Here is a 22,253-nt window from a genome sequence, read left to right as displayed (position 1 = left end):
AACTTCTGGTGTCCTGGCCATAGGCATGGCCCTGGGTTCCGCCTAGGAAGACTCAGCCACCCTGCCTCTGCCACTTGGCTGTGAGTTTCTGCATGAGCTCATGTGGCCGCCGGCGGAACTTGTGCAGGGTGAAGTAGAAGAGGATGGGATCCAGAACGCTGTTGGCACTGGCGAAGGGCCTTGTACCTTTGTAGGCAGCGGCGAAGGTCTCCAGGACAGGGCAGGAGACGCCGGAGGTAGAGCGCACCGCCAGGTAAGCCGTCTTGGTGATGTGAAAAGGCAGGAAGCTGATGGCAAAGGCAGCCGCGACCACCACAGCCATGCGGGCAGCCTTGCCACGCCGCTCCTGGGCCACAGGCCCTGCAGGGCCGTCCTGGCGGCACAGACGGCGGGCCAGGCAGCAGTAGCAGGCCAGCAGGGCTGCAAAGGGCAGCAGAAAACCGATGACCGTGAGGGCCATACCGTAAGGCATGTAGCGGGCGGCCAGGGCCGGTGGGCTCAGGTCATAGCAGACGGTGCGGTTCCGCTGGATGCCTGTGGCAGCAAAGATGGCAGTGGGCAGGCACTGGGCTGTCACCACCAGCCACACAGCTCCACACACCAGCCAGGCAGCCCGGCGGCCTCCCCGCTTGTGCCAAGGCGCTAAGGGGTGGCAGATGCCCAGGTAGCGCTGGAAGCTGATGCAGGTGAGGAAGAGGATGCTGCCGTGCAGGTTGGCGTAGAAGAGGAAGCGCACCAGGCGGCAAGCCAGGTCTCCAAAGGGCCAGTGGTCACCTTGGGCATAGTTATAGATGAGCAGGGGCAGGGAGCAGGCATACAGGAGGTCAGCCAGGGCCAGGTTCAAGGTGTACACAGCTGTGCGAGTCAGAGCCCGGCGGGATGTGCAGATCTGGGCAATGACACAGAGGTTGAGTGGCAGGCCTGCCACCAGTACCACTGAGTACACAGGTGGCAGCAGCAGCCGCTTGAAGTCCTCGCGGTAGACGCAGGTGGTAGGTGGCGAGCCCTGGGTCTGGATTGTGCCATTGTCCCACTCCATTTCTGCCCAGCTGGGCTTCCTACATTTGGAGAGGCTGGGGAAACAAAACACAGTTTGTCAGTGACATGCTCACCAACCACCAGTAGGCCCTGGCCCTCTCTTGGGCCTCCATCTCTCTATCTGGACAATTAGAGCACTAACTTTGTCATCTCTTATACTTACCACCTCATTGAGGCCCCACATAGCTCTCACTTCAGGGAAACTTAGTAAACAATGAAGCTCAAACCTGGAAGAAATCCAACTTACTTTCATTCTATAGTATTTATTTCCCATCAGCCTTCCTAGGGAACTTCTATTCATCCTTCAAAACCCTGGTCATGTGTCTCCTTCTTTGTTAGTAGAAGTTGATGAACATGAGTTTGAAACCCAGCTCTGCTGCTTACCTTGGGATAGTTATCTAACTTCTCTGAGTCTCAGTTTCCTCATCTGTGAAGTGGGGGAAATGCTGCACTCACCTTTAAGTCACTAAGTCATGCTATCTAGGGCTTCCCCTGAGCTCCCTGGGGTATGGAGATTGTGGTTATGGTGGATCTACCTGTCTCTCACAGACTGAGGAATTCCTGAGAAGTGCCAGGTTTGGTGCCTCTCTGTATCTTAGAGCCAGACCTGGGGTCCAGGGCAGAGAGGTTCCTGATATCTTTTAGTTAACCCATTTGAATGATCCACACACCATGAGCTTACTGAGGACAGCTCCAACTTCCTCAGTCTGAATTCCACCTTCCAAAAGCCATGTTCTTCGTTTGGTAGCAGCCTCCTCATCTGTAAAGTAGGGCAAGGAGGTGACCCAGGGCATCCCTAAGGTTTCTTTCCAATTGACTTGAGGATACCAAGGTAGATCTAGCAAAGGCGGACACTACAGCGCCCCCCCCCCCGGCGTCCATAGTGAAAATCATTTTCCTGAAGACAACCTGGTGAGGGATCAGTTTTACATAGATGGAAATCCAGAGGCAATGATGGGCAGGGACAACTCAAACTTAATTACTAAGTTAGAAGCAGAGCTATAGCCAGAACCAGACCACCTGATTCAGAGGAAGCAGCTTGGCATGGCCCATAGACATGGGATATGGAAGTGATAAGGGCAGCTTCAGAGGCAGGCAGGCCTGGGTTCCAATATTGGCTCCCAGATTGTCACACTGGACAGCTCAGGTCATGCCACCAACCCTTGCTGGCCTGAACAGTAAAATGTGTCATGGGCCTGACATTCAATAGGTGCTCAATAAACACCATGTCATTGCATCCTACATCTTGTCCCACCTCTTACTGGTTCAGGCTGGGTTTTGGGGAACTTAGCAGCACAAATTCCTTAAGGGGTTTCCTGTTGGAGTACTGACTTCTAGAGGCTCCTGGGAGCCTCCTGGATAATGACATTTCCATATAATTGATGTCTAGGGAGAGTTTACAACTTAAGTCCAATGGATCTGGAAAGCAAAGCCTTTGAGATAATCCAATCCTCACTCTGTTTAACAGATGAGAAAAACTGAGGCCCAGAAAAAATATAAAGTCCTGCAAATGTACTCAAAGGGGACCCAGGGAACTGTCCTGCTCTCTGGGCAAATCTTTCTGGCCCAGGAAAGGAATCAAGTCTAAGTATATAGACTCAGATTCCTGCGTTCAAATCCCAGCCCTGCCAGGTATGAGCTGTGTGGCACATTACTTAACATCTGTGCCTCAGTTTCCCCATCTGTAAAATGGGACATAGGGTACCTGCCTTATAAGGTTGTTGTGAGGATCAGTGCCTGACACTGTGTTAGCTGTTTTTAATGTAACTACACCTGATAAATGAGCTTATGAGATTTAAAAAAAGTTATATTAGAGCAAATTTTTAAAATTTGATTTTAGTGAAATTATTTTACCCAAATTCTCGTGTGTGTGAGTGTGTGTGGGGGTACTGGAGATTCAATCCAATAGTGCTTTACCTCCCAAGCCCTTTTTATTTATTATGATTATTATTTTTTAATATTTATTTTTTAGTTGTAGTTGGACACAATATTTTTATTTATTTATTTCTGTGTGGTGTTGGGGATCAAACTCAGGGCCTTGCCCATTCTAGACGAGCACTCTACCGCTGAGCCACAACCCCAGCACCCCCTGCCCTTTTTATTTTTATTTATTTATTAAAAAACAGGTTTTCTTTTTTTTAGATGTACGCAATACATTTATTTTATTTATTTTTATATGGTGCTGAGGATTGAACCCAGGGTCTCAAACGTGCTAGGCGAGCGCTCTATCTCTGAGCCACAATCCCAGCCCGCTCTTTTTATTTTAAGACAGGGTCTTGCTAACTTGCCCAGGCTGACCTCAAACTTGTGATTGTCTGGCTTCAGCCTCCCAAGTCTCTGGAATTACAGGCATGTGTCACTGTGCTCAGCTATTTTACCCAAATCCTGAACAAAATGATATTTAGATTCTCTGGTCTGCACTCCACCCCCCCATATCACCTTTGGTTACCAAAGACTTTTGGTGGGTCTTCAGCCCATATGCTTGGACTGCTCTGTGTCCAGCTGAGAGAATGTGGGTGTGTGGGGCAGGGACAGAGGAAGAAGCACAGAGTCCACCCACACCCCCAGAGTGGCCAGGAAGCCAAGACGATTATGGGCAAGAGGAGGTTCATTTTTCATCTTTAAGTTCATTCATCCAAGCCGTTCTTTGGTGCATGCATTCATTCTCCCATTTCCACCTGCCCGGCCTTTACTCACTGCCTGCCTAATGTGTGGGGGTAGAGCATAGTATATAGACATAGACAGGTGCAGAGCTCTAGCTGTATATAGCTACAGATGTGCCAGTCTGAGGAAGACCAGTAGAAGCCACAGGGTAGAAAGGACTTCCCAGAGCTGAAGTTTGGAGCAAGATCCTGGTGGCTGAGGAGGATTTCCGTGGGTGGAGAAGGGTACAAGGATACCCCAGGTGGGGAGTGAGGAGGGGAAGGCAGGGTCTGAGAGAACCGGTGTAGGTGGAAGGGAGATGTGTCCCTAACCTTCCTTTGGGAGGCCTGTCACCATCAGACCCTGCCCTACAGAGAGCCCTCTGCCTCAGGTGGCTGGAGACTCCTGTTGGTTTATGCCTCTCCTGCTCCCTGGTCCTCTGGGAACCTTCCTCTCCCTCTTGGAAGGAGTCAGGGGCTGTAGAGAGGGCCCAGGGAACTGTCCTGCTCTTTGGGCAAATCTTTCTGGCCCAGGAAAGAGGCCTGGCTGTGGCTCCCTATCAGAGCTTCACTCTGCCTTCTGAAGTGTTGTGAGGGCTGAGCTGTCCTCCCTGTTCCTGGCAGGGGCTGCCTGAGGGAAGGCTTGCTTGGCCCCCACCTCTAGGCAGCAGCTGGAATTCATCTTCATATCTGTGGCCCACTCTAGGCCCCAAGTCCTGGACCAGCTCCGACCCCTGCCCCCCTAGCTGCCCATGGTGTGGGCTTTCAAAGAGGTGGCTCTGACCATACCCTTCCCAGCATCCTCTGCTTTCAGGGAAATACCCTTCCTCTCCAGTCACACTGTTCCCAAGACATAGAGACAGCCACACCGCCACTGCCAGTCACAGAGCCAGACGCCCTGCCCATCTTTGCCGTTCCCTTCGCACAGGTGCCATTCAGTCCATCTCCATTTGTCAGGATCCTCAGTGTTCACCAAGCTCCAGGCCCCATCCTGCTTCTTCCTTTTTTGATCCCCCAGCTGGGTGGAATCCTGTGGGCCTCTTTTAGGTCAGTGCTGGACCCAGCTTGCTGGCCTGAAGTTATAGCTCCTTGTCTCAGCTACCCTCCATCCCGTCCCCCACCAGCCCACAGCCCCAAAACGCAGTGACACTCACATGCAGCCTCCTGTCCCTGTGGTAGGTTGGTGGTCCCAAGCGTGCTGGGGCCCAGGGAAGCCAGACGTGGGGCTCTCCACACGCAGACCTCAGTCGGGCTGTATCACCTCCAGTGGGTGGACAGCTTCCTCTGCTTCCTGGCAGGGCTGTCTCTGACTGAAATAGCCCTTGCAGGGGCCACCGCCTCCCCGCCGCCCCTCAGCCTGGCGGAAACTGGGCCTCGAGGGGCAAGGAGGCGGAGAAAGGTGTGCTTCCTGGAACCCCTCTTTCCTGGAAAGAGGGGGCTGAGGGGACTGGGCAGGCTAAGGGGAGACCAGAGGCCACCAGCCCCCACAGACCCATCAGTTTCCTTTCTCCCAGCCCTCGCTGTAGTCTCACTTGTCAAATGGGTAGGTGGGTGGTTAAAGTTCTTGGTCCCTCCTTAGCTGTAACCCCAGAGCCACCAGGAATCCATGTTCATTTTCCCAGTCATTAGCTCCTGCATCTCAGTAGACTGTGGTCACAGTGGCCACGAGAATATTGGGAGGATGATCGTTCAAAGGGAGTGAGGACTCACTTCAGTCTGTAAGACGCTGAGGACACCTCTAAAACCAAAGAGCAATTGGGGCCCTGAGCTCACCCCAAACCCATTTTACAGGCAAGGAAGTTGAGAAACTGAGTGGGAGCTTAAAGTTTGGACCAAACTGAGAAAGTTCAGGTTTGAACTGCTGATAAACATCTGGTCATGCACAAATTGAGCACTTACTGCTTATTCAGAGGTCGCTGTACAACCATGGACTTCCCTGTATGATTTGAACGGTGCTGGGGACCAGGAGGACAGGTAGCTTGGGCTACTTACCACCCAGTAGCTGATCCCCCAGGATGACCTCCCATGGATACCCCCACCAGGGCAGGTCACTATCTGTACAGCTCTGAGGGATTCCTAGGGGGTGTCAGTCCCAGGGCAGGACTTGGGTAGAACATCTGAATATTTTGGTTCCTACCACTGGGGCAAGTGTCTTCCTGCAGTGAGGGCCTGCGGCCATGAGATGGCGCCAGTGGACAGTCCGGGATGGTCAGCACACAGCAGGAACTGCCCCTCTGGGACTGGCACTGAGCCACCTTAGGGTGGGTCCCTAGCCTCAGTTCCTCTGACCCACTTCTCTGTCCTTTCTACTACTTATCCTTCCCAAACAAGTTCAAGTTCTCGGACCTTCACCCTGGTCAATATGGCTCATAGGAGCCTTGGGGACATTGGTAGTGGTGACAGGGCTGGTGCCAAATCCTGCCTTTTTGAGGTACAGGCCCCAGGAGTGCTGCTGTCTCCACTCTAGGCACATCCTCAGCAGAAACACTGAAGCCCTTCACCCCACAGGAGGACAACCTCTGCTGGTTTCCTTTTCTCAGCTCAGGTGATAACCACGAGGTCAATTCTGTAGCAGAAGCAGCTGAGTTTGGACCCAAGGAAGAAATGACAAGGCTGAAGCTCTTTCAGCTACTTAGATTCAGTGGTCTCAGGATGCCCTTCTGATGACCCCACACCTGTCCCGCCTCTAAGGCCTTTGTGTCTGAATGGATGAGGGGCCAGTCAACCAGAAGCCCAAAGCCTGAGTCACCGCCAGCCAGCCAGTTGAGGCATTAAGCGGCCAGACACAGTTGGGCCTGGGAAGCTTCCCGACCTTGGCCAGCCTGCCTGCTGGGAAACCAAGCCCGGGAACTCCCTTGCTGAGCCCCTGGTGCATGAGATTAGTAGCAAGGGCACAGGATGACAGGGGTCAAGACCCAGCTTCCTTCCCCTGAGGAGTCAGATGGGCTGGGATCCACCAACAACTTGCTGCATGAGCTGGGGTCAGCCACTACCCTCTCTGACTCTGGGCTAATAAACAGGGCTAGTTATGGCACCTACCTTGCTGGGTCATGATGCCCTCCATGCTCCAGGCACCAACCCAGTCTTGACCCTGGACAGCATCTGACCTGGGGCAGAGGTGCTGCAAAGCCCACCTCAGGCCAACCCGAGGCCATACCTCCTTGGGAGCCAGATGACAGTGGATGGCATCCCCAGCTGGAGAGCTCTGGTCCTACATGTGGTATCAGACTGACTGCAGAGACAGGCAAACTTGGCAGCGGGGCACAGGGGAGGGGAGGGGAATTGCTTTCTCTTCTCCTTTTCCACTTCCCTTTCTTCTCTCCTGCTCCACAGGAATTAAAATTGGAACTGAAACCTCCATTTTGAGAGCAAGGAAAGGGAAGCAGCAGTTTTGGGGACTTGGGGGTTGGGAATACTTCCGTTGGTTTCTTTCTGAACAAAGAAGGAACTTGCATCTTCTGAGCCCCTAGTTGCCAGGTGCTGGCGCTCCCAGGGTCCCCACCTGCCCTGAGACACAGGGCTTCATGGAGCATGGGCAACGTGCCAAGCTCTGTGCAAAAACCCTCACTGGTGACTGGCCCACCAATCTTCATGATTACTGTCCCCGCTTGGCACATGAGGAAACTGAGGGGTGGCAAAGTTAGCAAGAGTTTCTCTCTGGCTGAAGGAGATTGGGGATGCTGGCAGCCCTAGTGGACACAGAGCTGAGAGGTTGCAGGGAGGGAGAGGCTGAGGCTGAGGAGCTTGGGAGAAAGCAGAAGGCCAGAAAGCAACCAGGCAGGGCAGGTGGGGAGCGCAGGAGGAGCTCTGGGTCCTGCTTTCCTGTCCCCCTGGGGGCCACAGCACCCCTCAGGGCCTTCCTATAAATCCTGGTCCTGGATCAAGTGTGGCGGGCGGGCTGTGGGCCTTGCTTGTACCATGAGCTCTGCCCACTCCCTGTGGAAGAGGCCACTTGGAGTCAGAGGAGGCTGCTTGGCTGTGAGAAGTTGGCTGCTGCAGCCTCCCCAGTGCCTTCAGAACCTGCCCATCCTCCCAGATAACCGGGCTCCATCCGTGAAGAGATGGCTGCAGTCCAGCACGTGGCCTGCCCTGCAGTCACTCACTGCTGGGTTCCTGTGCAGATTCTCCCCACCAGACCCTCTTTCATGATGAAGCCCCGCCCCTGCTTTGCCTTTGGGGGGTCCCCTCTTTCTCAGCGTCTGGAGGATCTTGGAGAGGTGGGTCTGCAAGTGGGCTCCTTGGGGATGGGAAGGCCTGTGGGAGACCAACCTTGAACGTGACTGAGTCACACTCCCCGGCTTGGTGCTGAGGCGCTCAGTCACAGAAATGTGGCAGAGCTTTCCCCACCCTTCTTGGGTTCCAGGGTTGGTGTCTGTGCATGGGTGTGTCTTGCTACAGCCCCATGGGTGAAGTGATACTCACCTGATCCTTTGTAATATAACCCCTTGCCCTGTTTAGGATAGGATCTTCCATGGAAGCGCCTTATGTGTGTCCCCTTCTCTTACTGTGTCCTTAGGGGTGGCCTACCCTGGTGTCAGTCAACCTGCTGACAGTGGACATCATGAAGATACTCAGCCCCCTGAAACCTGACCCCTTGCCTCATTTGAATAGCTTCTCCTCAATAAAAGAGGTCAGCTCTCTCTCTTTCTGCGAACCCTTAGGTCAGAGGAGCCGTCACAACGACCCCAAAGAAAAAGGTACTTGTGTCTCTTATGTGGTTATTTTGTGAAGCCCAGTTAGCCCAGTTTACCTGGAGTGACCCCTGAGCCTTTTAGTTGTGAGAACAGAAACCCTGCAAAGGCCACCTTCCCTGGGTGCTTGGGAATCAGTTCTGGGGTGTTTGCTGGAAGATTGGGAAGGAGACAAGTTTGCCACTGGGTTTGCAAAGCTGGCAGGAAGTGAATCTAGATCTGCTATCGCCAGTTGACTCTGTGCCAGGCACTATCCTAGCACCGGAGACTCACCACCAGGGAGACCATCCAAAAATAAAGCCACAGGGAGGCAGAGTGAAGAGATGGGAACACACGGGCTCCTGAGAACATCATGGAGCACCTGGTTCCCATTACACCTGAAACTTTAACTGCCACAGAATTTTTTGGTGGTATGTCTGATAAATTCCCTTTTTGTCTCAGTTCATTGGACCTGAATTCTGTCACTTGAAATCAGGTGTCCTGCCTGTAGAACTGTGCCCCATGCCTCCCCCTCCTCTTTCCACAGACCCCTGCTCACAGGTTTGGTCCCCCAACACCAGTGTTCCTGTATGGGAGGTAAGAACTGACCACATATCTGAAGGCCACCAGAAGAGGGCAGGAGGGGACAGAGGGTCTGCCAGGTTGAGACTGATTATCACAGGGGCAGCCAGGGAAGCTCCCCCACCCCCAGCTCATTTCCCATGAGTAAGAGCTGTGTCATTCTCAGTGGCTCCTGGGAGGGAAAATGGGAAGCCAGGAGCCTGGGCGCCATCCTAGATTTATCACCCACTTGCTGTGCGACCTGGGGAGGTCACTTCACCTTCCTGAGTCTCATTTTTCTAAGCTACTTGCTGCTAGCTTCTTGGCTACTCAGTAGGTGCCAGGTACTGCGCTGAGTGCATTTGCTCCAGGGTCTCACTTGCTCTTTTACAAGTGCCTGGGTGGTGGTTGGTTTTGCTCCCATTTCACAGATGAAGAGACAGGCTCAGAGAAGGCTGGTGACTCGCCCAAGGTGGCATGGTAAGTCACTGGCGAGCCTGGAAGATGATACAGATCTGAACAATGATAAAATCTGGGTTCAGGAAAGAGGTGACTTTTCCCTACAGGAAAACTGAAACCAGAGAGATTAGGAACATGCCAGATCACACAGTAGACGCACCATGACACCTGCCCCTCGGGAACAGAGGAGCTTGGGACAGGAAAAGAAACAGGAGTCAGGGCACAGAAGCCAGACCAAGGGTCAATATCAGACAGACTCCCTCCTTCTATAACTTGGTCAGGAACTGGGGACAAGAGCTGCTTTGCCTTTAGGACCCCAAAGACCAGCAAGGAGTCCAGCTACCAAGAAGCACCGGGAAACAGGTCCTGAGTGAATCCGATCAGTAAAGATGAGAACAGGGCTCTGTCCTTGGTGCTGCCTTGTTCAATAAATTTTTAAAAAATTATTTGTTTTGACTGATGATGGAGAAAATTTGTCGGGAGGAGTAAAGGAAAGGCCTGCAGGAATAGCATCTCTGAGCCTGCCTGGGCCCCCCAGGCTTGACCTCAAGAAGGGCAGACCGCCAACACTGCCGAGTAGTTATGGGTTATGATTCCGCCCATTTCACAGACAGACACTGAGGCCCTAAAGCAAACAGACTATGCACAACTCTGGTCAGCATGGAGGGAGCCTCAGGGAGCCCAGCCTCCTCCACAAAGGCAGCTCCCTGTCTTGGCTGCTGCTCTGATGGCTCCCAAGCACCTCCAAGGCCTGAGCCCACCTGGTAGAGATAAGATATACCACTGGCCCCTGAGTCCAGGGGTCAATGACAAGGGGGGGGGTTGTGAGTTCTAGACTCTCAGAGCTGGAGAAGCCTTAAGATCATCTGACTCAGAGTTCTTTTACCTCCTACCCAAGAGGAGGAACCCCTGGGAAACCTCCCTGACAGGGCTTGTCTGGCCTCCTTCTTGTATATTTCCCATGACAGGGAGCTCACTCCTCTTCCAGGCTGCTGCATTCCATCAGGAGAAAGCTCCCTGGGAGAAGTGCCTCATCACACCAAGCCCTGAGACAGGCAGCTCCTGCCCTGAAAGTGTGGTGGCATGTGGAATGTGAAGAGCAGAGACCTCCTTTCCAGTTCCTCGCTCCAATGACACCTTTCTCCTCAAGGCTTTCCGCAGCCACCTAGCTGACATTGCAACTTCCTGCCCCACACAGGTATCTGTGGATTCCTGCTCCCCTTCCCTGCTCTGTTCCTCTCTCTAGCTAGTGTTCACCTTCTTGTAACACTATTCTACTTGCTCGCTTACTGGCTCTCTCCCTCTTCCAGAATGGAAGCTTCACCAGGTTTTTCACATTTGTTCACGGCTGCCTGGCACATAGTAGGTGCTCAATAAATATTTGGGGGGCATGAATTTCCAGGGGTGGCTCAAGAATGTCTACAGAGAGAGGACTTAGGGGCAGAAACCTCACTTGGGCATGTAGGGGACTCGGCTGGAGGCTACTTATACAGCAAGCTGTGGTTTGTACTTATAGCACATATTTATTAGGGACTGGGAGAAGATAGAGAAGAAATGTAGGGAGAGAAGGCCCTTAAGCCACCCCTGGGGCAGCTTCTACCTGGTGGTGTATGGGATTGAGGCTGTGAACAATCCCAACCTAGGGGGTAAACAGGGCAAGTAGGTGGGGCTGTGTTGCAGACCCTTCCTTCCTGCCCTGTCTGAAGTCTTCTCTAGGTGTTGCACCACCTCTCAGAGCCCACACTAGCCCCAACTGGCTTTCCTAAGAGTCTCCCAGCCTTCCAACCTGCCCACACACTCTCTCTATACTGGGTCTCTGATCTAGTCCCCCCACCCCGCCCGGTCCAGCATCCTGGCCTCCCTCCCATTCCTTGCGAGTCTGGACCTCTACCCCAAAACCCAGGATTCTGATGAATACAGCCAGTCAATTTGTACCCCTCATGCCTGGCCCATCAGACTGCCCCTCACTCCCTCCTCTCTCTTCTAAGCCTGGGCCCTATCTTGTCAGCCTTACACCCTCAACTTCTTCACTGTAAAGAAGGCCCTTTCAAGCTGGGTGCAGTGGCACAAGCCTGTAATCCCAGCATCTTGGGAGGCTGAGGCAGGAGGATCAGGAGTTCAAAGCCAGCCTCAGCAACTTAGCAAGGCCCTAGGCAACTCGGTGAGACCCTGCCTCTAAATAAAATACAAAATAGGGATGGGGATGTGGCTCAGTGGTCAAGTGCCCCTGAGTTCAATCCCTGGTAGCCCCCTCAAAAAAAGAGGGCCCTTTCAAAGGAATTGTCTTCAACTTCCTGCCACCTAATAAAGCCTCTCTGCTCCCTTCTCTCTTCAGGCCCCCAGAGCCAGACAGCTCCTCTAGCCCTTCTTCATCAATACCTCACATCTGTGGCTCCTTCCCTTCAACCCACTTTCTCCTCTCAGAAAACCTCCTCTCGCGTGCCTCTCCAGCTGCATCTCTTCCTCCCCTCACATCACACTTCCTCTCTGACCCCACTTCCCACACCCCTGGGAAGCTCAGGGCAGGGTGGAAGTCCTCAGGCCCAGCTCCAGGAAGAGCAGTGGGCACCCTGTTTCCTAGGTGAAGCTGGTGAAATGGGATGGAGGAGCCAGCCACCATCTGAGCTCCATTCCGAGGACATCTCCTAAGGGATCTGACATAACAGGCCTGGGGGGAATGAGTCTTTGCAGGTGACTGTGGGCTTGACATCCAGGCACCCCTGGAGGCTGGTGCAGGGCTGGGGGAGGGGAGCTGCCTCTGTGGCTTTCAGGAAAGGGTCTGGACCCTGCCCAGAAGGTGGGTGGGGCACAGGGTGGCAAGTGGCGCCTCCATAACATCTGTTTGGGGGGTTATAGAGAGCGCAGGTGGGGGACTGGCTGGAGATGATTCCGTTGCATAGCTCATGACATGGGTTCATTGGTTTCATCAGTGGTCTTTATCACAGTACAGGAGGAACTGATGATGGAGCAGGGGAAGTTGGCAGAGGGTGACAGGTGAGAGCTGCCCCTGCACCTCTGGAGGATACAAAATATGGCTATCCCCTCCTGGTGCAGGTTTCTCCTCAGAGCTCCCTGGAAAACCCAGAAGTCTTCAGCCAGAAGTGGATCAAACACCCGCTCCTGGCATTTCTACCCCTCTGCCACCCATCACTGCTTCCTCTGCAAAGCTTGGCACCCAACAGACCTGGTCCTGTCCTGCTTGTTCAGCTTATGGGTAGTGACTTTCTCTCTCTCTCTCTCTCTGAGCCTCAGAGACTTTAATTATAAAAAAAAAAATTAAGAATAATTGCAGCATTGTTGGAAGCTCAAATGAAATAATGAAACTGAAGAGCCCGGCATCTGGTATACAGTAAGTTGTCACTGAGCGGAGCTCCTAGTCTTGCTCATCATTATATGACCAAGCAGCCAACCTCACAAGAAACGATCTACCTTGCAACTTCACTCATTCGTTCATTCAATGAACATTTACTAGAAGTCTTAAAATGTGCTAGGACTTCTAAACCTGGGGATCTCTAGGAAGGCAGAGGAGGCTTCAACCACTTCCTGGGATAGAAAGGAAGGCCTTCTAGAAGAGGAGATTCTTCAATGGAGTGTAGACAAGGAAAGGGAAGTTGTTCCAGGTGGAGACCCACTAGAGATGTGGGTACAGGGTATCTGGGAGTGTTTGTTTGCAGGTGCGAAGGGGCCCCGCAGAAGGAGAAGCTGGAGGTCATAAGAGCCAGGTCCCAACAGGCCTCGAAGTGCCAGACTACACATTTGGTCTCTCTCTCTCCCTCTCTCTTTTTTTTTTCTAAAGAGAGAGAGAGAATTTTTAAAATATTTATTTATTTTTAGTTTTCAGTGGACACAACATCTTTGTTTGTATGTGGTGCTGAGGATCGAACCCGGGCCGCACACATGCCAGGCGAGCCACATCCCCAGCCCTATTTTGTATTTTATTTAGAGACAGAGTCTCACTGAGTTGCTTTGTGCCTCACTTTTGTTGAGGCTGGCTTTGAACTCACCATCCTCCTGCCTCAGCCCCCTGAGCGGCTGGGATTACAGGTGTGCACCACTGACCCCGGCTCCTCCATGGCTTCTCAAGCAGCCAGAGTCATTAACTTTGAGATTTAGGAGGTCCCTTAAATTGGATGGAGGATGGATTGGTTGTGTTTAAAGTCTAGACCAGAGCAAATAGGGTCCAAAGTGGGACCCTGGGTATGGTCAGGGAGGCATCAGGGACCGGCCAAAGATAGGAGTAAATCAGGGACCTTGAAAATGAGGCTCACAGCAGGCTTCCACCCCTCCAGGAGCCCTGACCACCAGAATGCTAGAAAGACAGGATAGTAAGGAGCGTCAGAGACACCCTCCTCCAGTCCTGTGCTCACATATGGGAAGCTGAGGCGGGAAGCAGGCAAGAGGACACTGTAACCCTGCAGTGAACCTGTGGGGATCCTCCCAGCTCTGTGTTCCAGCCCCAAGCCTGCTGCTCCTGGCTAGCACTTCGTTCCAGGGAAATCAAGGCACAGTTTAGGTAAGTGGAGACTTGCCTCACCTTTCAGGACCACGGAGGCCCTCCTCTCTTGGACGGGGCAGGGGAGCCCTTAGAGACTGAGGAGTCCTCTCGTCTCCTTCATACCCATTCTGTAGTAGAGGAAACAAGAGGCATTTGGCCCTGGGACAGCACAGTCCTCTGGACACTGGGGTGTGTGTTGGGCATGGGACAGTACCTGGCTCCTAGCCCCAGCCTTGCCCCTGGATCCTGAGGGCACTCAGCTGGTGGAGAGAGGAGCACCCACAGCACCAGTGTCTTCCTCTGCCTGGCTCTTGTGTCCTACACCATTCCCAAGGGTCACTTCCCTTCTATCCCAGCCTGTGTCTCTGCAAGGCATGGCTGACAGGAACAAAACAGGAAGGAACCATGTGCCATCTGTTCCAGAGCACTGTGGATCTGGGCTAGATCTCTTCTTGGGTGGAGGAACGGAGCCCCTCCCTGCCCCAAGAAGCCAGACGCACCATCAGCAGAGCTCAGCCAGGCTGCGCCCTGTTCTCAGCCCCACCAGGTCTCCCACGGGATGGAGACCCAGCTCTGGTCCTTGAGCTTGCAGCCTCCATCAAGCCCCTGAGAGTCTGGCTTTGTGCTTGATCTGGACCCTAGCAGGGTGGTGATAGGTTGAGAGGGGGTGCAGGATGACAGGGGAGATACTGGTGAAAAGGGCCAGGCCAGGTGCCTGCTGTGTCCAGTCCCACCTGCAGAGGCCAGTGGGCCAGGTCTGTTCCTTGCCCTTTCCCTTGCTGCAGACCTGAGGCCCCCATCACATCAGTCACCAGGACCTGTTTGTGCTCCATTCTGTCATTTGTCATCCATCCCCTTTCTACAGCCAGAGGGACATTTGCTCAACAAAAATTCGACCTTTTCACTCCTCTTCCCAAGCCCTTTATAGCTTCCCAGTTCCTGAGAAGAGAGGCAGACTGTGGCTTCTCGGTTCTCAGCACTTGCTCTGCCCCTTGCACGTGATGGGTCAAGCCCTGATCTGCTTCCTGTTCCTGGGACCAGCTGTGCTCTCCTTTGCTCCCTGGTCAGTGCTCTGTCAGTCTCTGGCCTTCCCTCTTCCGCCATCTGCAGCTGGAAAATTCCCACTGAAACCTCGGAGACGGAGGTTGACCACAAGGTCCACCCCCAGGAGCTCAGTGTGGACAGGGGACATGTATCTGTGCCCTGTAACGTGAGGCAGACATCAGTGCCTGAGTCATGCAGGAGCCCAGGCAGGGAAGGCTCACCGAGGGGGCAGGAATAAATGGTCAAGTGAACATGCGGCAGAGGGCACTTCAGGTAGAGGGAACAGGGAGGGCAGAGGTTGAACGAGGCCCTTGAGGGTGGCAAGCAGGGCTGGAGCTGTCAGTATACCAGTTCAGCCTGTCCTGGTCTCACTCTCCTACCAGCCACAGGGCTGCCTCCTTCAGGAAGTCTGCAGGGAATAACTAGGAGTCCTTCTCCTTCTCGCAGGCCTTGCTGAGAAGCCTAAGCTGAGGGACGCCCTTTCAAGCAGACCTCCCAACCCTGGCTGCCCATCAGATTCCCAGATTCTTCGCGGGGGAGGAATGGTTGACTGTCCAGCACCTCTTTCTATGGGGAGCCTCCTGGCCTATTCAGTGCTAATCTTTTTCATTCAAGGTGGACACCGGACGCAGAGCCAACAGGGACAACCGATTAGAGTTGCCTCAGCAATCTAGGTGGAGCCAGCATGAAAGCTTCCCTCTCTCTTTTCTCCTGGATTATCAACGGTGAGGACCACGGTACTGCTGGGAAGAACTGAAGGGAGAATGTAGGAACCCGGCAAAAAGTCAGGAGCAAGGATACTGCTAAGGTTTGGATGTGAGCTGTCCCCCAGAAGCTGATGTGAGACGATGGAACAAGGTTCAGAAATAAATGATTATAAGAGCTGTAACCCAATCAGTGGATTAATCTATTTGATGAATAATTTGAAAGGATTATTGAACTGGGTGGTAACTCTTGGCATCTGGGGAATAGATGAAGTAGGTCACACAGTAGGGGCATGCTTTGGGGGCTTATATTTTATCCCTGGAGCCTTACTCTCTTTCCCTCTGCTTCCTGGCTGCACTCAACTAAGTAGCCTTGCCCCGCCAGGACCTCCGCCATGATTCTTGGCCTCACCTTGGGTCCAGAGCAATGAACAGGGACTGAACCTCTGAAACTTTGAGCCTCAAATAATTTTTTCTCCTCTAAGTAGTTCTGGTTATGTATTTTGATTATAGTGATGAAAATATGACTAACAAAAATACAAAAAAATAGAATGCTGATAGAATCACTGTAACTGCTGGATCTAGCTATGTCAGATCTGGGTCTACCTTGGACTCTTTATTTACATGAATTTTTTTCTTGCCCAAGTTAATTACATTTGACACTTGCAATCAAACAGCCCCGAACACTTTGATACCAAAAGCACAGGTGACAAAAACAACAAAATAGATACATGGCATCTCATCAAAATTCAGAACTTTTGTGCATCAAAGTGCATCATCAACAGAGTGAAGAGGCAGTTCACAGAATGGGAGAAAATATTTGAAAATCATATGTCTGATAAAGGGCTAATATCCAGAATATATAAAGAATTCCTGCAACTCGACGCAAGCAACAAAAATCAACCCAATATAAACATCAACAAAGGACTCGGAACAGATGTTTCTCCAAGAGGATATGCAAATAGCCAATAAAGACGCAAAGATGCTCAACATCACCATTAAGGAAATGAAAATTAAAACCTGGAGCCACCACATCACACCCATTAGGATTGGCTATTATGAAAACAAAACCCCTAAAACAGGAAGTAAAAAATGTGGGTGAGCAGATGGAGAAATTGGAACCCTTTGCATTACTGGCCTGACGGTCAAATGATATAGCAGCTGTGAAAAACAGTATGACTGTTTCTCAATAAATAAACAAATAGACAAACAAACATAGAATTAACATACCATCCCACAATTCCACTCTTAGAATTCCAACCAAAAGAACTGAAAGCAGGGACTCAAACAACCATTTCTACAGCACAGATCACAGCAGCACTATTCACAATAGCCAAAAAGCAACCCAATGCCCATTGACACTGATAAACAAAATGTGCTATATACACACAACATATTATTACGCAGCCTTAAAAAGCAACGAAATTCTGATAATGTGCCATAACATGGATGAACCTTGAAAATAATATGCCAAGTAAAATAACCCATATGGAAAGGGGCAAATATTGTATGATTCCACTTATATGAGATGCCTAGAGTGGACCAGGTTATAGAGACAAAAAGTAGAATAGTGGATTCCAGGAGCTGGGAGGAGAGGGGGAAAGAGGAGCTGCTGTTTACTGGGTACAGAGTCTTGGTACTAGAGCTAAGTACCTAAAGAGCTGGTTTCTCTTTTTCTTTTTTGGTACCAGGGATTGAACCCAAGACTTCTTAACCACTGAGCCACATCCCCACCCCTTTTTATTATTTTTTTTATTTAGAGACAGGGTTTTGCTAAGTTGTTGAGGCTGGCTTTGAACTCGTGATCCTCCTGCCTCAGCCTTCCGAGCCACTGGGATTACAGGCGTTTGCCACAACACCTGGCTTTAATTCACATTTAACAAGTTGGGAAACTGAGACTCAGTGTCCAATAATACACAAGGTCATACAGCTGATAGAAACAGGGAGGATCCAAACCCAGGACTCTCCCATTCCAAGGGGAGCTTGCTCCATAAAAGATGTCCTAAAAGGCCTCTGAAATACATACAATAAAATGGCAAAAATATCTATAACACACAAAAAGGAATGGTTAGGGAAATGCAAGTCGACGGACGCTATACTATTAATTTAGACCCACTAGGATGGCTGTCATGAAAAAGATAGACAAAGAAGAGAGTTGGAAAGGACATGGAGAAATCAGAAACTTCACACACTGCTGTTGAGTCTAAGATGGCTCAGACACTCTGGAAACCAGTCTGGAGGCTCCTCAACAAGTTAAACATGGAACGCCTGTAGAACCCTGTAGTTCCACCCCTAGGTATATACCCAAGGAAATTGAAAACATTATATCTACCCAAAAACTTGAACATAGATACTGGCATTATTAATAACAGCTAAAAATTGATGGACAATCTAAATGTCCATCAATTGATGAACAGGTAAACAAAACATGGCATGCCCATACAATGGAATATCACTCAGCTATGAAAATGAAATTCTGATCCATGCCATGTGAATGAACCCTGAAGTCACTATGTTGAGTGAAATTGACCAGACACCCCAAAGCATATATTGTTTGATTTCATTTACATGAAATTTCCAGAATAGGCACATTCGTAAGAAAAGGAGATTAGTAGTTTCTGTGGCAGATGGGTGGGGAGAGAAAAGGGATGGGGAGTAACTGCTAAGAGGCACAGGGTTTCTTTTCGTGGTATGAAAATATTATGAAATTAGATGGTGATGATGATTGCACGATCTTGTGAATTTCCACAGGACAATGTGAATATATTAAAATACTTTGAAATGTTAAGTGTTAGGGAATGTGAATGACATCTTGATGTTTTTAGAATCAGGTTCAGGGATTTAGAAATTACACAGAAGCTTCAGTCTAATGTTGATCCTAAGGTAGGTGATCAGGGAATTTTGACGGAGTTTCCTGGCAGCTGGAATGAAAAGGGAGAAGCAGCCTCCAAGAGGAGGAGTGTTGCTCCTTAGAAAACCAGCTCTTGTGGGGTGTGGTGGTGTGCACCTGTAATCCCAGGGGCTTGGGAGGGTGAGGCAGGAGGATCATGAGTTCAAAGCCAGCCTCAGCAAAAGTGAGGCACTAAGCAACTCAGGGAGACCCTGTCTCTAAATAAAATACAAAATAGGGCTGGGGATATGGGTCAGTGGTCAAGTGCCCCTGAGTTCAATCCCTGGTGCCAAAAAAAAAAAAAAGTGAATTACTGTATTAACTCAGTTAAATCTTTAATAAAACCTGATGTGGATATGGCCTAAAGCAAATCCTCAATGAGTCTCACCAATGAATCCAAGAGTTGGGAGGGGAGATCTTCTGCTTGGTCCGGAAGCCTAGGGCTGTTTTCATTTTCAATCTATTATCTGATTTACTCCTGCACATTAAAAACAAAAAACAAAAAACAGAGGCACTAACCTCTCTTGCGTTCCTCCCCATGTTAGGGAGGCATGTCTACCTCAGGAGCTTGGCCAGGACCAAGGCAAGGACATGAGATGAGACACCGTGCACCATAATATCAAGTACTGGCGATTCTTCAGGGTTGATTCTAACATCTTACAAATCTTGTCTCTTGCTTCAACCATTAGACAAGCTGTTGCCTAAGGGAATTTCTCCTGGGCACCGAGGGAGGTGAATAAAGACTTCCTAAGATATACAGATAATGTTATATGCTTCTTATTTTATCTATTCCACAAACTGCTCAGGCGGGTTCTATTACCCCATTTTACATATGGGTAAATTGAGATTCCAAAAGGTCCAGTAACTTGTCTGAGATCCCACAGTCAGCAAATGCTGGTGCTTGGATTCAAACCCAGCTTGGATTTTGAAGTCTGATTTCTTTCCCCTGGCCAGAGTCTGTCCCTGTCATGTCCTGATCCCCCTCCAGAACTGCGGGCCCCTCTGAGTGGCTGCTTCCCTTTCCTCTGGCATGACACAGATTCTTTTCCTTATTCTGAGCTGAGATCTGCCTCCTGGTGCCACTGAACAGTCTCACTCCATTGAGGCTACGAAAACAAGTTCTGCCCTGGGAGTCAGGGGGCCGGACTCTGCCTCAGCTACTGAGGACTTCATGAGTTCCTACATCTCCTAGCTCCTGGGCCCCTGGTGTCCAGTACATGACTGGGCACAGAGGTCACTGACCCAGCCTGGGCCATCTCCTCAGACCAACAATGCATGCTGTATAGGCCTTGACCTTCCACAGAGCTGAGGAGACAGGGCCAGCCCTGGGGGAGGTTGTGAGGGAGGGTGTCGGGAAGAGAGGCAGGACAATGGCTCTAACTAGACATGTCACCAGACAGCGCAGAAGAGTCAAGGCTGGGCTGCCAGATCCCCACGCCAGACTAAAATAGAAACCCACTTCAGAGGCAAATGGGGAAATGACCCCAGGGGGAGGGGTGGGCTGGGGTGCTGTGGACCCAGCCTCCTGAGACTCTTGACCTGTCCCAGGTTCTCTTCTGGAACGGCCATCTGTCACCAGGCTCTGGAGACTCAGCCCTCCACTAAGGAACCAGAAATCCTAGCTCAGAGCTCTGGGTCTGGAGTCTGACACCGTGATCCCAGCTCCCACAGCGGACAGGTCACTTTAACCTCTCTGATCCTCAGCTTCCTTCACTGCAAAATGGAGGGGACCATCGCCTGGGCTGTGTCCATTTTATGTGAAACACGGGGCATATTGTAGGTGTTGGATTCATGTCAGCCTTTGCTGGGGCGGCTTAACCTTCTCCTTCAGCTCAACGCGGAACTTGAGATTTACTCGTTTGCTCTTTCCTGGGTTCATCGGTCAACCAGGCAGCACGTGCCCACCAGGTCAGCCTCAACAGTGAAGAAAGAAATTTCCGGAGTGAGCTGGGTTGAAACTTCGGAGCACTGCCACTAGTCCCCTAGGTATTCTGGGTAAGTCATTTCCCTTACTGAGCCTTCATTTCCTTGCCAGTAAAATGGGAACAATGACAGCATCCCTGGAGGATACTGGGATGTTATAAAGAGTTGATGGGACAATGATGCAAAAGCAGCCAGCCAGGACAGAGCCTTAGAGGGAGAAGTGGTGGCAGGTGGAGTGCACAGAGGTGTCCAGCAAGCTCCTGGCCCTGCGAACAGGGCCATGCGGGAGCTCCCAGCGGCCAGGTCTCCAGGGAAGCCACAGGATGGGGCCAGGGGGGCAGGCTCAGACACAATTGCTAGGTTTCCGGTTGGTGGCCCCCTCCCTTTCTGGTAAACTAACAAATGCCGAGGAAATACAAAAAAAAAAAAAATGATTATAAAAACTTTGAGGAGAAGAGCCCCAGCCAAAGAGTGAGTTTGGCAGTGTAAGTTAGTCCCACCTGGCCAGATATGGAGAGTGTGAACCATGCACAGGCTACACACACATGCACACGTTCACAAGCTACACATTCTCATGCCTACACACCCAAGGACTTGCACACACGTGTAGAGTCACAGCACTTGACAGTCTCATTTTTCATTTCATTTCATACGGAGGGGTGGAGAGATTGTCCCTGAGTTGGCTTTCAGCCCATTCTAGAGGTGGCAAGACACGTGAATCCCATGACCTTCAGGAGCCAGGGCTGAGCGTGTGCTCAGAGTGCTGCCTGCTGTCCCTGTGGTGGGATCAGCAGAGTTGGGTGCAATAGAAAATCCTGCTCCCTTGGACACACTCATTCACACTGCTCTCTCTAACTTCACAAGTCACACCTGGACTAAGGGACACAATTTCCCCATTGTTCACATGGAGTCAGCTCGGTCTGTCCAAGATTTAAGGGGGAAGACAGAAATAAGTGGCACATGCCTATAATCCCATCGGCTTGGGAGGCTGAGACAGGAGGATTGAGAGTTCAAAGCCAGCCTCAGCAATTGAGCGAGGCACTTAGCAACTCAGTAAGACCCTGTCTCTAAATAAAATATTAAAAAGGGCTAGGGGTGTGGCTCAGGGGTCGAGCCCTCCTGGGTTCAATCCTCAATACCAAAAAAAAAAAAAAAAAAAGAGGCTTCCTGGAGCCTCCTCGGCAGACCAAATGGGAATTTGATCATGCCATCCTGCCTGTTCACTCCCACCAAGGTTCCTGGGGAACCTTTGGGGCAGGGCCCAGCTTCTGTCCCAAGGGGACCCCCAACACCACACTACAATGAACAGTTTTTAAAAACTCAGGGGAGGGGCTGGGGATGTAGCTAGATGGTAGAGTGCTTACCTGGCATGTGTGAGGCCCTGGGTTTGATTCCCAATATCACCAGACAAAACAAAACAACACACACCCACAAATCTTAGGGAAAGATCATTACTACCCCCACTTTCCATAGTAAGAAATCGGGGCCCAGAAATAAAAAGTGTCCTGTGTCATTCAGGACCCACACTCAGACCCAAGAGTGGCTCCAAATCCTGTCCCACTCTTCCACTCCTCCACCAAGGCACAGCCCAGACCCCAGGTCACTGCCTCCTCCCCTCCTGCCTTGAGTGCCTCATCTCAACCCTTCTAGCTCTGCAGCAGGCTCCAGGTACAAGTGGGCAGATCCCCCCACACCTGTCCTGCACCTGTTTCACCCAGCAGTGAGCCGCCAGTGGCAGCAAGTAGATAACACAGCATGCTCTCAGAAGCTTCCAGAGGAGTTGGGAGTACCCAAGGCCCACCTGGGAAACTCACCGGCGTTAGTGAG

General features: G+C 51.2%; 1 protein-coding gene across 1 annotated transcript; it reads right to left on the bottom strand.

Annotated features, from left to right (window-relative positions):
* Positions 1–52: 52 nt before the first annotated feature.
* Positions 53–22,253, bottom strand: P2ry6 (pyrimidinergic receptor P2Y6). The gene is made up of 2 exons (XM_077797292.1): positions 22,241–22,253; positions 53–1,073 (listed from the first exon to the last, which is right to left on the bottom strand). The coding sequence occupies exon 2, from the start codon at positions 1,037–1,039 to the stop codon at positions 53–55; it is 987 nt and encodes a 328-aa protein (XP_077653418.1). The 5' UTR covers positions 1,040–1,073; positions 22,241–22,253.

Source organism: Urocitellus parryii, chromosome 4 (genome assembly GCF_045843805.1).
Source record: "Urocitellus parryii isolate mUroPar1 chromosome 4, mUroPar1.hap1, whole genome shotgun sequence".
In the NCBI taxonomy this organism is placed as follows: domain Eukaryota; kingdom Metazoa; phylum Chordata; class Mammalia; order Rodentia; family Sciuridae; genus Urocitellus; species Urocitellus parryii.
Note: the sequence above shows the minus strand (reverse complement) of the source record. Positions and strands in the feature narration are given on the sequence as shown.

What these genes read in the sequence shown, in the direction of transcription:
- P2ry6 (XM_077797292.1), bottom strand. Translation starts at nt 1,039, where the DNA reads ATGGAGTGGGACAATGGCACAATCCAGACCCAGGGCTCGCCACCTACC.